The sequence below is a fragment of the Caloenas nicobarica genome, chromosome 3 (genome assembly GCF_036013445.1).
Source record: "Caloenas nicobarica isolate bCalNic1 chromosome 3, bCalNic1.hap1, whole genome shotgun sequence".
Taxonomy (NCBI): domain Eukaryota; kingdom Metazoa; phylum Chordata; class Aves; order Columbiformes; family Columbidae; genus Caloenas; species Caloenas nicobarica.
The window spans coordinates 98,906,196-98,922,367 of NC_088247.1; the positions used below are offsets into that span (position 1 = coordinate 98,906,196).

At 40.4% G+C, this 16,172-nt stretch overlaps 1 protein-coding gene across 1 annotated transcript in view; it reads right to left on the reverse strand.

Annotated features, from left to right (window-relative positions):
• The window catches only part of PTPN14 (protein tyrosine phosphatase non-receptor type 14), a 120,860-nt gene that overhangs the window by 74,374 nt on the left and 30,314 nt on the right, over nt 1-16,172 (reverse strand). Inside the window, exon 2 of the mRNA XM_065630519.1 lies at nt 2,495-2,820. Coding sequence (XP_065486591.1) covers nt 2,495-2,668 — 174 coding nt within the window. The 5' untranslated portion in view covers nt 2,669-2,820. The remainder of the gene's footprint in view (nt 1-2,494; nt 2,821-16,172) is intronic.

Genomic DNA, 16,172 nt, shown 5'->3' on the forward strand with positions numbered 1-16,172 from the left:
TTTAAACATAAGACCAAACTAAACTATCAAACAAAAATCGATCTTTACTTTTAAGAGAACACATGTTCTTACCTGAGACTGCATGGAGGAAACAAACACCATTTTGTGAACACAGGATTTAACGAAGCTTAGTTTCTTCCCTACTTGTATGTCATACTTTGCTGATAAGGTTTTTCTAAGAAAAGTCATATTCCAGCTGAAGTTTTTTGCTGCATTTGGGGAATTTAAAAAGTCTCTCACCAATATGGACACTTGTAAGGATTTTCTCCTTAGTACATTTAATGGGCTTCTCTCCTCCACCCAGCTCCACAAATTTTGTAGAAATTTGAGCTTTGTGAAAGTGTTTTTTACCCTTCGGTAGAGTTTGATTGGCCAGCAAGTTCAAAAAAGATGGTAAGTCTAGAGAGGGAAGGGGACAGTCACCAAATGGCTGCGTCACCCTTGTTTCACTACAATCCATGGCAGGAAGACTAGAGGTGCAGAAGAAGATGAATTTTGGGTCTCAGGGAAAGGACAACACCCAGCACCTCCAAGCTTTCCAGCTCCAACTATTCCTCATGAAAGGAGCAGAAGAAGATATAGGGAGACCCTTTCAGACTTGAAAGTGGTTGGCAATTCTCTTCTCTCCTAAACATTTAAAGCAGCAATGGATGCTACCAGAATCAATCAGAAAGAGAGATAGATTTAAAAAAAAAAAAAAAAAAAAAAGAAAAAACACCACAGTTATGTAAAAAAAAAAAGCTGTACTCTTGAAATCTGAACTTTACAAAATTGGTTCAACGTTGCCAAAACTTTGTTTAGAAAAAAAGCAGAGAGGGTGATGAAAGAAGGGAAAAGCGTTCCAACAACATCAAAGCATTCTCTTCTGTGTTGTTAAAATATTTTTTATCTTGAAACACAAACTTTTTGTGCTGACATATTTCTTTTTGCATGACACAATTTTGAAAATGAAAAAAACAAAGCAATAGAAAACCCTCATGAAATCGAACACTGACCAACTTCCTTTGCTATTCTACTGTCCAATCTCTTTTCTCTGGAAAATTCTGAAAGTTCAGGCTTTGTTCCAAAGTGGAACAAAACAAGTTCTGAAATCGCAAAATGCTTTGTGGAAAAGAATGTTAACCCACTGACGAAGCTATTGTTTGCAAATGCAGGTGGACCTCCAGAGACAATCATTAGGCCCCAGACTTCTCCTGCACCAACCAGAAAAGCCCACAAGGAATACGAGAAGAATCACTTCATTTCACTCCTTTCTGCACTGGAAGGAAAGAGAAGGACAAAATTTTAAGGACACCCTAAAGCATCACCAACAGAAAGAAAAAAAAAAAAAAAAGGACAAAAAAAGTAATGACTGGGAAATCTTCATCTTTAGGAGGGGAGAGGGCAGATGATTCTACTAAAACCCACATTAAAAAAAAATTAACCAAACAAGTATGAAAAATCAATATGCAATAGTCTGCCTCTCTTCCCCATTCCTGCCTGCACATTCTCTTATCTATCCTGCACACACACAGAGTAAGAGTCTTCTCTCATTCTTTATTAATGTACAAAAAGGAGATTTTGTTTAGTTTTCATCTGCACTAGTTATTTATATGCCGCCTTCCAGTTGCCACCATTACAAAGGGCCATGGACCAACAACCATAAGACACTGCAAGATCATTTGATTTACCAGCCGTGCTTACAGAAAACATCAGCCAGGACAGTTAGATGACATCACAGCAATTTCCAGGCAATGGTTCTCAACTTGTGAAGCCGAGAAGCATGCGGGATACATGTAAGGAGTCCACAGACGGTAAGTAAGAAAAGACAGTTCATTTGTGCCATGCACATTGGAGAGATATTTCTAAAGAGGCCTCAACACTCAAAGACTGAACTCCACAGCAAGAACTCGAAAATAAAGGATTTAAGTCTTTAACCAATAAGACTGAGTTTCTTCAGCCTTTTCAGAAGCATTAGGAATGTAAAAGAAGCCTTTCGGAGTTTCAGATGTGAAATATCTCAGTTAAACAAAAGGAAGAAGAAAACCCACCATCCTCAAACTGCTACTAGTTGCTCCTGCTAGTAACACAACCGTTGCCTCTTTCAGTATGTAACTAACAAGAATATATTTACATGAAGGTTCAAATTTAAAAGCCAGTGGTCTCCTTCTCAACCAGCAGTGTCAGTGAAACTAGGGTTACAATCAGATCAAAGTTACCATAACTTGGCCCTTGGCATCCCAGCTCGGAAAGTAACACCCAACGCTTTCTAAGAAAAGAAGAAACTTGGTCTTACAAAGAGCTCTCAAAGCAATGATGAATGAGCATGAGCACAAAGCCCTGTGTGCCGTTCTGCCTCCGGACTTCATGCAACCAGAATATGTTTGTCCAAGCTCCAGCTGCTGATCGTATGTGGCCACCTCCAAGAATAACATGATTCAGATGAACAGACTGCCTGAGCTAAAAACGTGTCAAATTATACAGCGACAGATGGTGTTTCCCGGGTTACTCCTACCTCACGTAATTCCAGCCTCTGAGCAACGGCTTCCAAGCACTCCTGCCCCGTGCTCTCCACAGAGAGGGTGCACTCGATGACATTGCTGTCCAGCAGACGGATCCTCGTCACAAAGCAGTTCTTGCTCAAGACGTTGTAGCGTCTGGTCCGTCGCAGTTTCAGCCCGAAAGGCATGGCTGTTGGCCTGGAAGGTCGCCCCTTCCCTCTGCTCTTCCCAGAGTTATCAGCACACTTGTCGACTTGCCCTGAAGTCTTCTTCAGCTGGCACTACTCTCCTCCAGAAATGGAGGTAGCTGTCCATTCCCAGGGTGAGCTTCAAGGGATTCCTGCAAAATACATAAAAATAAGTAGAGTTAAATGTGAAACAAGATGTTCCTAAACATCAGTGGAAAAGAAAAAAAGCTTAAAGGAAGAGAGTCACATTTAAAGCACAAAATAAACACCTCCACACACAGGATTGCCAGGCACTTACAACATCTCCTAAAGGAGCACCTTATACAACAAATCTTTCAAAATTACATTTTGGCTCTGAATTTAAAGCATGGATTTAATTGCAAAGCCATTCTTTGAGAAGCTTGTACAAACAGCAACTCTACAGGGCACATATCCAGAGGTGCCAACTCTCCCACCATTACCACCACCACAGGGGTCTATAACATAATCTTCAAGTTAAGTTTTCGTGCCCTCAGGCCAGCTTTGAAAGTGAGCTTAAAAAGCTAAGGAATAGAGGCATTTAAAAAGAGGTGCAATTCTGAAAGAAGAAAGGCTGGCTTCAGTCAGCAGGAAATGCAGACGCCCAGCATCTCTGAAAAATCAAACCTAAAATATGCATGTGAAAGGCAAGAAGCATCCCAGCCATTTCACAGAAGGCTCCTCTGAGACAACCCCTGACATTTTGTTCACTTTCGGCTCCAAAGCAATTCGGCATTCACCCTTCCAGGTGGAATGAGTAACTGCAGGAGCAGCTGTCAGAGACCAGGATAAAACTGAGTGGGAGGAAGAGAACACACATTCTACATGTTGTTTCTAATTACTACTCCTAAAATTTATCAGGGACACGTGCAACTGTCAAGCCAAAATACAAAGTAGACAGAAGAACCTGAGGTACAGAAATAATGACATTTAAGAAGCTACGATCCTCATCTGCGAGATCAAAATATTTTTTAAAAAAGTTTAGCTGAGAGAGGATTCAAGCTAAACCAAAACAAAGCATTTGCACTGGCATAATCAGCTTTAAAACATCACTTTCCACATGAAGAGAGGAATGAAATAAAAAGCAAATTACTTGCTACCAAGCCTTCCTGATATTGTTTAAATATTCTGGAGAAAGAGACAGAGGGACACTAATGCTGACATTTTAAAAGTCCATTTCTCTTAACAAATAATACCGCAAACAAAACCTAGCTCCCATTTCCTTGCTTCCTTAAGAGAAGCAAGAGAAAGCACTGCCAGCAGAGTATGCATCATTTAGCTGGATGTGACATTTCAAACAGACAGTACACTGCTCACTTGTATCATTTGGCATAGAACTGCATGAATCAGTTATTTTCACTTTTTACTGAATGTCGTTGCTATGGAGATTATTAGAAGCAGGCTGATTGACTGATTACCATTAGGCTAGAAACATAACTGCCACATATTTGGTAAAGCCTGTTTTCCAAAGCCAGTAAATCTTGCCATTGATTAGGGGGTTAAAGCAACACAAAACAAACAAACAAATGACAACAACAAAAAACCCACAACAACAACAAAAAAACCCACCCACACAAACAGAAAACCACAAGCAACCTCTCACTGCTTAGGTGCACAACCCTGACAGTCTACTATTAACAGCTTTCTCAGAGAAAAGCCCAGAGAGTTTGAGAAGGGGCACGTGCTCTTTGACTGAAGTGCAAACAAATTAGCTGCTGTAGTTAAATCTCCCATTTCGGACATAACGTATTATTCTCACAGGACTACACGAGAGAGAGCTGTTATACCTTGCAGCACTGTAACATCAGAAGCCATCAAAGACACGTCAATACATCATCACAACAGTCTGATGAGGCAGGGATGGCAGACCCATGACTCACGGGAGAGGAATTGAAACCAGCATTAGCCAGCTTGTCCAGCATCACTCAGGAGAACAGGCAGCAGATCCATGTGCTAAAACACACAGGCCAGGCTAGTGCTTTAACCCCTAGCCAACCATGTGGTGATTACCTTGCCTACCAACCTAGAAAAACTGCAGCATAAAGTTGAAAAGTGGGAAGAATGGAAGGAAATTAAAGAAGGAAGGATGTGGAGGACTACGTCTTATCAAGAATAGCATTTTTGTTCAGTCTCTGGCTTTGCAGATTATTCTGAGTCAGACACATGGAGAGTTTTAACTAGTCAATTCAATTTAAAAAAAAAAAAAATCTTATCTTGTGTTACTGAGTTGCATGCATTTCCTTGCAGAACATGAGCCATCCTCTATACAGTAATTCTATAGCTAATAGTAGCCCAAAGATTAAATCAATGTTAATTAAAAAAAAAAAAAAGTGATTGGCCTTTCTCACCAGGCACATTAAACACTACGGCTATTGCAGGACAAGCCACCCACATGGCATGTGTGCGAACATGCTACCCTGGAATAAACTCAACAATTGCTGTTTAACAGACATGTCGACATGGATTGCAAATTAATTGCTCTCAGTTCTATCATATGCTCAGGTAAACAAGGCCAATATTTCCTCTATTTTTCAAGAAGCAGTAAAGTAAAAGGAGTTTTTCCGCAATTCTGCATGATCAGGTAGCAGCATTTTCTAAAGACGCAGACATACAAACATCTTAACAGTAGCCCAAACCCTATTACACAATGTGCATCTTTTTCATTTCACCTGAATATACATGAATGCTCGATGACAGCTCTTTCACAAATGTCACACTTAAATTAGTTTCCAACTAAAGAATGAATTGGGATGATGAGGCTGGGACAGTTTAAACCAGCCCAAATTGGTCCAGTCTGTAATAACTATTAATTCTCAATTCAATGCACATGTCTAACCTCTCAGTTTACACATCTTCTGGGTGTTTGACCAACTTTCTACTTGGGTTTCCTATTAAGTTGACACTTGGAAAGCTTCTGGTAAGCTTTCTAAATGAGATCTCAGAGGCACTGGTCATTTACAGGTTCCTAAAGCAAGCAGAGTTTTTAGCTTCTTCATATTTGTATAATCTTAAAAACATCAGGACCATCCATTTGTATTCGCAGGGTTTGTGGTTTTTTTTTTTTTTGTAGACAACTAAAAAAAGGAGAAGACTGGAGATAGAAGGGTTTTGGTCTTCCAAATGAAGGATTATTTCATTACAGGATCTCCTTTCCTGGTTAAAGGGTTGCCAAGGAGCAGCAACATCCCTAACAAAGTTAGTCAAAGTATTCAGGCATTCACAACACTCCTTTCCTCAAACTCACACTTTTACTACAATTAAAACAAAACAAAAAAATGAAACCAAGGCAAGCCTGTTAAAAGCTCATCAGATAATCATGAACCCATTCTGCTTTTAAAAAGTGATTTAAGAATATTTCAGGTGTGAAAAAGACAGACATTACATCATTTAAACTGACATCTTCTATTTAAGGATTTATTTTTCTGAAAAGAAGCTAGACTGAGCTCTTTACAAACCTTGGGTATTTTTCGTTTTTTCTTTTTGCTCCTTGTTTTGATTATTTTGGATTCTTTCTTCTCCTTCCTACCATCACTCTTCAAATTTACGCATCAATTTAGTTAACCTGACTCTAACAAGTGTGCCAAATTAAGCAAGGTTTTTAGCAGGAGCATAAACTTGGGAATTTAAACATTCTGCTAAATGGAAATTCCCTTTGTTTAAAGTACATACTTTGTAGGCATATAAAAACAAACAAAAAACCAATAATGCCCGCAAATCACATCCCAAAGCCACAACTGAAAAAAAGCTTTGCAGAAGTACAAACAATTTACCTGCCCATCTAATGACTCATCTTTAAGTAAGACATCACTAATACCCAATACGAATACCAACACAAAAGTAAAACCTCAAAATCAAAAGCTGAAATAAGGTCTCTCTGAAAACCAAAAGCCTGGCACTAAAACTCCAAAGTATCTGAGAAGGTGAAGGGGGATGACTGGGAAGGGAGGATGACCCAGCAGGGAGGGCCCTGTCCTCACCCAGTGCAGCACAGGCCTTCAGCGGATGAGCTGGGTGACCAGAATTGAGTGCTGGACATGGGTCCACTGACAGCCCCGGGCATGGCTGGTGTTGAACCAGGTCCAGGGGCCACCCAGGGAGCTCCATCTGGGGCAGCAGGAGACAGGGCTGGAGACCACAGACCCCAGAGTTCAGCCCACGGCTGATCAGAATGAGAGGAAATGGCCTCGAGTTGTGCCAGGGAAGGTTCAGATTGGATATGAGGAAACATTTCTTCACAGAAAGTGTTGTGAAGCATTGGAACAGGCTGCCCAGGGAAGTGGTGGAGTCACCATCCCTGGAGGGGTTTAAAAGGCGTATAGATGAGGCTCTTAGGGACATGGTTTAGTGCTAGATTGAGGTTATGGTTGCACTCAATGATCTTAGGAGTCTCTTCCAACAAAAATGATTCTATGATTTTACGCAATGGGGGTCCCAGGCCTGTGGGCGGAGGGTGGGAGGAAGCCCCAGGTGAGGCTGGTCAGGGCCATTAAAGCACACAGGTGCACTCAGGGTCCACAAACCCACCATAGTTTCCAGGTGCTGGACCAGGCCAGTGGAGAACTCTGACTACATCTTAAACCTTTAACTCCTTTCAGCACATGCTCATTTGTAAGTTAAACTTCATTCTGCAAAATATTTCTTCTGAAACAGTTTGGCGCCCAATATTGCACACAAAAAAGGTAAAATCAAAACAGCTTTTGAAAAAGCATCTGTCCCAAATGCAGTTTCATCAGCACAAGGATGAAGAGATACCACGTCTTAGTGGAGTCTTGGTAAAGCTTAATATTCTCTTGTTTCAGTAAATCAAAAGAAAAACTGACCAACAAGCCAACTCCTTTGCTATCATAGCCATTGGAATCCTATTTCTTGTGTTATTTACTGAAAAAAGCCATATGGATAAAGTCAACAGCTACGAGGAACATAGGGAAGACTGAAGGTGGCAAAAGAGGGCAAAGAATAAAACCAGATTTGACACAGAATAAAACTAAACTCTTAGCATGCAATCTCATTCCAGGCACAACGTAAGTTCTCTTAACAGCTTTCACTAGAAAGCAGCTTCAAGATGGAGCCTGATATAAACCACCCATGTCTCAGCTCAAGACAGGCCAACTTATCTCAATGCTACCCGTGAAGCCTTACCAGCACGTTGTCTGTGCAAAGGCAGCAGATATGGATGTATTAATACGATCTCTCCAGTGGTATTTGATTCCCTCACAACACCGCTGCGTCTTGCAAGGGGAGATGAGAAATCATCGAGGATTTTTGCAAGAAATCCGTCCCTGTACAAAAGAGGTTTCAAGGAATAGCACTCCCCCCTCATTCAGCAGCAGAATCCTGTTATTCACATACAATGAGGTAGCAAAAAACACCTCTCATATAACCAAGAATGTCTTCCAAGCACAACACTGGGCACCAAACTGAACCACCCTCAGGCTGCAGATGGCACAGCTGTAGTGGTTTATTTAGGGAGAAAAAGGCTTGTCATGACCCAGAGCAGTAACGCTATCAATCAGCAACCAGCCTTCTTCACGGGCCAGTGCTGCATGAAGAACAAGGTCAGGCTCACACTGTGATATGTAACTCAGAATTGCTTCTGATTTTTAGGACAACTTGGTTAGTTTCCGTATAAAATATTCTTAAAAAAACATCTCCTGAGGGGTTTAAATTACCTGATACAGATATTTGTGCCTTTCCAAAACAGTAATTTTTTTGTCTTTGAGACATTACAGTGAAACCAGGTCAAACCACTAATACACAAAAAAAGCAAATAAATGAATATTCTACATATTTTCCAAACCTAAAACCAAAAGAAGCCAGAAATATGAAAAATTCTTCCTTCGCTCTCCCAAAGTCAGCTGGGGCTGGCCAGATATTTTTGTTAGTAGCTTTAAAAGACAGACTGAATGGAGCAAGGGAAGTCTTTAGGTGTTCTGTGAGGAAGAGGCCATACAGCAGAAGCTGCTTTATTTGGTGAAGGGCACTGCTCCAGTCACAGGGCATTCTCCTGCTTCCTTAAATTTATTTAAAGGCCAGGAGAGAAGAAAGGCTTATAAATAATTGAGGCCAAGATAACTCTCAGGACGCTTCCAGGTAGGTGACTTGCTCCTCTATTACAGACTTCATATATTTAACTGCACCACAACCAAAGGAGTGTTTAAAAAAAAAAAAAGGGGGGGGGGGGTGGGGGGTGGGCATCTGATATGAAATGCACTTAAAACAGAATGCTTTCTCTCACTTCGTTTGCTTTTGTACGTAATTTCTGAAACTCCAGGAAGAAAGCAATTACTGTCAAACTGCAGCCTGTATTTACCCAGAGTGCGTGGCAGCCCTCCAGCATTCCCGGCGCAGCAGCACACCTCACACAAGTATGTAACCCTGGGCTGGGCGCGACACCGCAGCGTCTGATGGAAGCTGCGAGTGGTGTGTGAGCCCACAGTTTTAGGGAAGAATAAAAATGAGAGCGTACGGGAGATGGGATGTCTGGCACTATCCACCTCCATCTAGTTGTGTTCCATCTAGAGGAGGAAATCTCTCCCTGGGAAACAGCTTTCTCTCCTGTGATTGCTCTCGTGTGAGAGTTTCATGTCGGTAGAGCATGGCAAGGAGTATTCCTGTGCCTAACAAGGTATCTGTATCCCACCCAGTTATGGGTGGAATTCCCGTCAAGCCTGATGATGGAGTGAAATTTGTCTCTGCATAGATGGAAGTGGTTTTTAACCCTCACATAATATAAGCCTTCTGCTGCAAAGCCACTGTTTTCAACTACTTGTTTATGCAGTCCCTGGCAAGACCTGGACATCATCCCCAGGCATTTACATCTCTAAAAATTCATGGGGAGATTTAAGTATTACCATAATCCAGATAGTAATAAAACCGATAACATTCTCACCTTCACATTCTGGAACAACAATAAAATTATCGTTTCATTTCATTTTTATAACTATTACAATATCCTATGCAGAACTTGCAAAATCTGAGCACCTAGAGGTCCAGTACCTGTGTGCCTGAACAGACACCATGGACTCTAGGACATTCAAAGCAGAAGACAATGGCTACTGTTACTACTACTGTGTCTCAGCAGACACCAATAAACAGTGGCCACAGATCAAAAGTCATCTCAATTAGCATTTTGACTTTCCCAATTCCATCACAGCTTTCCCTTCGCAGGAGAAATTCCATTGCCATCAGATCCATCTTTGCTGTAACATATTTTTTGTATCTGTGTGTTTTTGTATGGGTCAGATTCTGCTTCCAGCAGTCCAAATAAAATATCTACAGATGTTTAAATAAACTCAAAAGAATCACTCCAATTCACATCAGTTAAAATTTTACCCTTTCTTCTCTTTTGTTGCAATACCTGTGGGAGTATGTACCCACTGACTCTGAAGTACATAAATGTTAGTAGGTGCACCTTTGTTATCCTCTCCTCCCCTGCTAAAGCATCACTCTTCTTGTGCAAAAACACCTTTCTTGTGCATCCACAGAATAGTTCTTCCTGTGGAGTTTTGTGGATAGAAATCTATCAGGCAGACACCTAATTACAAGTATCAAGTATTTTTGTGGATCTCACTGAGTTGTGTCTGACAAACAATCTGTATCACAGAAATGATGCGAACTTCCCAAGCTGCAGATTAGTGCCTTATCCATTACTGCCCCACTCATTGCTCCAGAATACCTTCAACAATCCAACAGGTCTTTATAATGCAACTATTGATGAAGGACTCTTTATTGAGCTAGCATACACATTCAAGTTAGGAGTAACATCTGCATAAAGTAACATACCTAAATGATGCTTGAGTTGCCACTGTGATTGGTTTTAATCCACAAGAGTATCAGTAATGAAGCTGGAGTTTGTACCACTCGCTTGTACACCTTGTAGAACTTTGTGCTCTAAAGTTTTAAAAAACCAACCAACCAAAAACCAAAAAAAACAATACACCACACCAGAACCCAGTAGTTTTTCTTCCTGAGTAGGAAACGCTGCCTGTCTGTCCATGCAGCAGCTCCATGTCTCTGCCACGGCAGGGTTTAGGTGCAGCAGTTAACCATCTACAACCTTCTCACACCTTGGTTATGTTATTGCAAGACCTCAAATTAGACACAGCCAAGAGTGATCGGTGCCTGGATGGCACCTGTCCAAGGATGCAGTTTCATATGTGAGGCAGTCTTCTCTAAGAGCTCAATAGTGCCAGGAATGGGAAGGTGGTCCTCCTCTTTTTTTTTTTTTTTAATTTTCTTTTATTTTTTCCCCCTTCCCTCCTCAATTCCAGTGCACATCAACACTGCTTGTCTCCTGCCAGCTCTAGAAATCTGCTGGGACCTCCTCCTGGTTGAGACACTTCACCTCCTCAACTCAGTAATAAAACAGGATCCTTTTCAGCGTGGTCAGTGAGTTTAAATAGCTCACAGTCAGAACCCAGCAGGAGTAGCTCACCTGGCTACTCAGGGCAGGGAGAAAAACCACACGGCTCAGAGAAAGAAGAAAAAGAGCAATTCTGCCTCAAATGACAGCAGTCGGTCAGGTCAGCTAAGCAGTTTGTGGAATCACAGCCCAAAGAAGGCTCCTGGTCTCAGCAGGCAAGGAAACTCCCCAGAACAAATTCCCATTCCTCCTGTATGGCAAAGCTACATTAGAATAAAAGTTACTTTCTCCAAAATAGCTAGTAGACTCAAAACATGCTACTTTTTTTGTTTTGTTTTTTTTTCAAAAGAAAGCAATTTATTCTGTAACTGAATGTCCATAAAAGGAGTTAATACTCCAAAATCTAGATGGGTTATGTTTTCTACATGAACAAAAAATTCAGAAGAAAAGAAGCAAGACCAGCATTTTGATATTTTGGCACATCCTTCTTTCAGACCTAGTACTATACTTGTTTTCTGAGAACCATCCTTCAGAAAGGGCACCAAAGGCACAAGGTCCTGCATCCTAAACTTTTACTAAACACTTCCTTGTAATCAAAGATCAGGAAAACCTAACCTTTATTATAAGAGTCAACTATTTAAAATAAATTATATCCACATGCCTTAAAACCTCTCAGAAGACTTAACAGGATTCTTCACTTTTTGTCCCTATTTGCCCCACTATCTACAATCAGTAGAAACATAGTGTGGGCACCATTTACTTTTTCTTTCACTTAGACACTTTTGTGAAAGGTTTTCAACTCCTTCAGGCTCGCTGGAGGTATAGTGACTATAGGAGATTATATTTCCTGCTAAATGTGATTGATAGGCATGCAAAACCATTATAAAACCAGTAAAGGATAGGCTTAGCAGAAACCACAGAGAAACTTTTTACAGCATGCTTTCATTATTCTCTCATGCTACAAGGTGAAACTCCAAGTAAAGGTTCTAAACACAGGATAACACAAAGAGCAGAAGCAGTAAATGTAACAGAGGCAAGTAACTGAATCAGATATGCAGTAAAATTATACGCCCCAGTACATTCACACTAGTTAAACATACACCAGCACAAACTGGTGCCAGTTGTTCTATAATTCCAAATGATACAAGAAAAAGTTTTTTTAAAAATAAAGACAAAATGTTCAAACATCACCTATCCTGCTTTTTTGAAAAAATACCTATTTCAAGAGCTGGCTGCAGTTTTGCTTCTATATTAGGATTTTGCAATGGGATAGTGACAAGAGAGCACTTGGAGATTAAGCAGCAAAGAGCCACAAGGCTTGTGAGACTGGCAGATCTGCCTGCAGCTGGTTACACGGGTACCACCACTCCAGTGGTAGATGGAGACTAGAAGCTGCCTTAGCTGCGCTCACACGATGCTGCTCTCAGCTGAGACCCTGCCAGGAATGTCTGCTACCCTAACAAAATATGGTCCTATGCGCTTCATGAAGGTGTGATTTTTCTGCTCCTGCCTTTCTTCTGATTTCAATATGGCTTACACAACTTCTACTCTAACAGTGGTCATGCTGGTATACCTCCCTTTCTCCTTTAAAATTTGCCAAGTATATATATTAAAGGAACTCTCTCAAACGAGCAAAAACTAGGAAAACTTGGGTTATAACTACGGATTTCCAAAATGCATCACACTACCGCTAATGATTGCAAAAGTCAAAAAGATACCTATTCAATATAAGGAGGTTCCAACATACTGGGATTCCTTGGCCCAACCAGGAAAGAAAATGTTTTCTTAAAAAAAAAGTCTTGTAAAACCCAAAGAATCACAGATACAACTGGAGAAGAGGGGAAAGATGAGCAAAAAAACACTCAACTTGCAACCAATAAAATGTAAACAGTGTGGTGGCCACTCCAAACTGCAAATCTGCCCTTTTCCTTACAGGAATGAGATCCAGTGCTGCCCCCACCAATGTGAGTAACCACACTGGCACCAAGTTCAAGCAAAACCCATACCTGTGGGCCTACAGTAAGAGTAAAACTTTGTACAGTTTCTTAAAGCTCAGAGCAATGGTCTGCTTCCCAAGTGAGGCTCAGCTGATCCTGTTGAGGTATTAGATAATGAACCAGGATAATGCAATGGATGAAGTGTGACTGCAGATAAGCAACGAGACCCAAGCGTGATGGGGTAGAGGACAAAGGGAAGAGAAATAAAATTTAAAAAGCATGCACACTGTATATCCTAACCCACAACCAGGCACATTTAGTTACATAAGTAGATATTTCATGTAAGATCATAACATGAACTTTCGAACTTGCACAGAAGCCTCTCTGCTGCTCAACGCATTAAAACATTGATGCTGCAAAATGCTGAAAAAATTCCTCCAAGTTCTATCAAAGGAGGATTATATTGTGGGCACACGCATGAAGAAAGTAAATCCGTTATCTTTACTGAATATAGGCCTTGATGTAAATCACACAGCCACAGTCTATGAATAACTGCATTTGTTTCAACAGCAAAACACCTCATCTGAAATACAGAATAGCTGCCGGAAATGAGCTAATGGCACTTTTCTTTCTGAATTGAAGGATTATTTTCCAGTGCCCACTGTATGGGCTTAAGCACTAGCCTGAAACAGTCAAAATACTTAGAAGTAAGATTTATGGCTAAGAGGGGGATAGGGGGGACCTGCTTTGAAGCGACTGACTTCTTTGACCGGTGTCTCAGAATTACAGGGCTACAAAAGGACCCCTCTCTGTGAGCAGCCCTCTGCATTCTTCCTTCATCTCTGTTTCCGATTGTATTGATAAACAAGATTTGAAAACAACTACCTGGTTATCACAGAGCTGGACAGCACACAGGAACTGAGATATTATTGACAACAGATGCCATGTGTTTTTTTCTAATAATTTTTAACAGAGAAACTCTTATGCCTCAAATACCATTCAAGCCATCAATACGAATCCTTCAGCACTAGTATGCTTTTCAAAAGCTTTCAAAGGAGCTTGGGAGAAAAATTATTAATTTACTTCCACAGCATTCCAGTAAGTGCTGCTAATTGCACCATCAGAGGAAGGAATTGTACAAATTCTAATCCCATATTGTTTCATTGTACAAAAGTGTAATTTTTTGGTTTTAGTTATAACAGTACTATAAGATTAGACTGTCTGCTTATTTCCTCTAACATATTATTTGTAATTAATTCTGCTCAAGACAACAGCTTTGCACTGTAGGCTAGTAAAACTGTATTAGTTTTGAAGTGTAAAATACAAGTTGGAGCTTTATACGCAGAAGCACTGTAATAAATTCTAAAAATTGTAGTGTGCCATTCTTTGCTTTCATAACAGTGCTTTGATAAATGCTTTAGTACCTCTCCCCATAGGTCTGGACAAAATATTCATGCTTTACATATGATGATAGCTTTATTTGGAATCGTACTTGAGGTTATCAGCTTTTAAAGAGATTAAAGATTAATTCTGATTAACTGACCCTATTAGAGAAGGTAGCTGCTTTGTAGCCCTTCAGAGGGAAAAAATGCTTTGCAGAAACTTTTACGTAGTCATGAGCTGAAAAGAAATTATTCTTTAAAAATAAAACAGCTTAACTCATTGCTCAGATTAATCCATTTTAATGTTAACATTCTAGCATACCACTGGAGCAAAAAAGCTTGTAAGCTTGTGACCCTCCCTAGCTCAAAAAAATAGACTTCGTATATTAAAACGTAGAGAGACAAACATTAACATCTAACATAAATGTTTTCTTATTTTGCTCTTCTCTTCAAGCAATTCAGATTTAAAACAGAGAAGTTAGTCTGACTTTTAGTTCTCATGTGAAAAAACAGTAAGGTTACTCCAATTTAAGTTGCACAACTTATGAAAGAAATCCGAATCTAAACACAACTTGTACAAAATCAAAACATCATCTTTATGACCTCAGGTAGGTGTATTTGTTGAACATGCATATCATAGTGGCACAAATAGGCCTTTGATCTGTTGTAGTGGCCATTGAAGTGCTACTGAATGCAAGCACAGAAAAATACTAGATATATAGACTACGTAAGTTTATTTTCTTATAAATAAGTACAAAACCTAAACACCAGAACAGAGGGAGGTGGGGTAAAATTAAAAAATGGTTAAATGACCTCTCTGTACCTACCAGGTTCTCTTGTTTGGTATCACATAATTGGACTTGCAGAAGTCTAAGGAGATGAGGTATCTCTAACACACTCGGCCTTAATGGGCACACAAGGAGAAGCAGGAGAAGAAACAAGGAATAAAAATAAAATCAGTGGAGAAAGCCCACATGGTACAGCCGCTCCTGTAATTCTGTCTCTGGTTAGCAAGTTGGAAGCATCTCATTTCTTTAACTTGAAGCCTGATATTTATGTTCCTCTGCAGTTTTGTGTGGACATGGACAACAGATCACACTCATGTCTTAAAGGAGCTAAATTATTGTGCTGGTTTCAGCTGGGAGAGGGTTCATTTTCTTCCTAGTAGCTAGTAACATAACACAGTGATGGTTTAGTTGTTGCTAAGTAGTGCTTACAAGAAGTCAAGGACTTTTCAGGTCCCCATGCTCTGCCAGCGAGAAGCTGCACAAGAGGCTGGCAGAGGACATGGCCAGGACAGCTGACCCAAACTGGCCACAGGGATGTTCCATACATATAACGTCATGCTGAGTGTATAAACTTGGAGAAGTTGATCCACAGGAGGGAGGAGAGTGGTGACCACTGCTCAGGAACTGGCTGGGTATTGGCTGACAGGTCATGAACGATTGCATTGTGCATCACTTCTTGCATTTATTCTTTTGTTATTACTATTATTATTATTACTGTTACTGTTTTCCCTTTCTGTCCTATTAAACTGTCTATCTTAAAGCATGAGGTTTACCTTTTTTCCAATTCCCTCCCCATCCCACCGGGGGTGAGTGAAGGGCTATGTGTGGTGTTGAGCTGCCTGCTGAGTTAAATCACAACAATGATTTAGCCCAGCAAGCCCACAAGCTATGGGATGGACAGCAAGAAACCTTATGTTTCTGTCCACTTTGAAGAAAAAGGAAATTAAACCTCATAATCCCCAGTTCTTCTGCAGAAGTAGGCAATGCCATATAGAGGTACTGGTTGAATTAAACAAA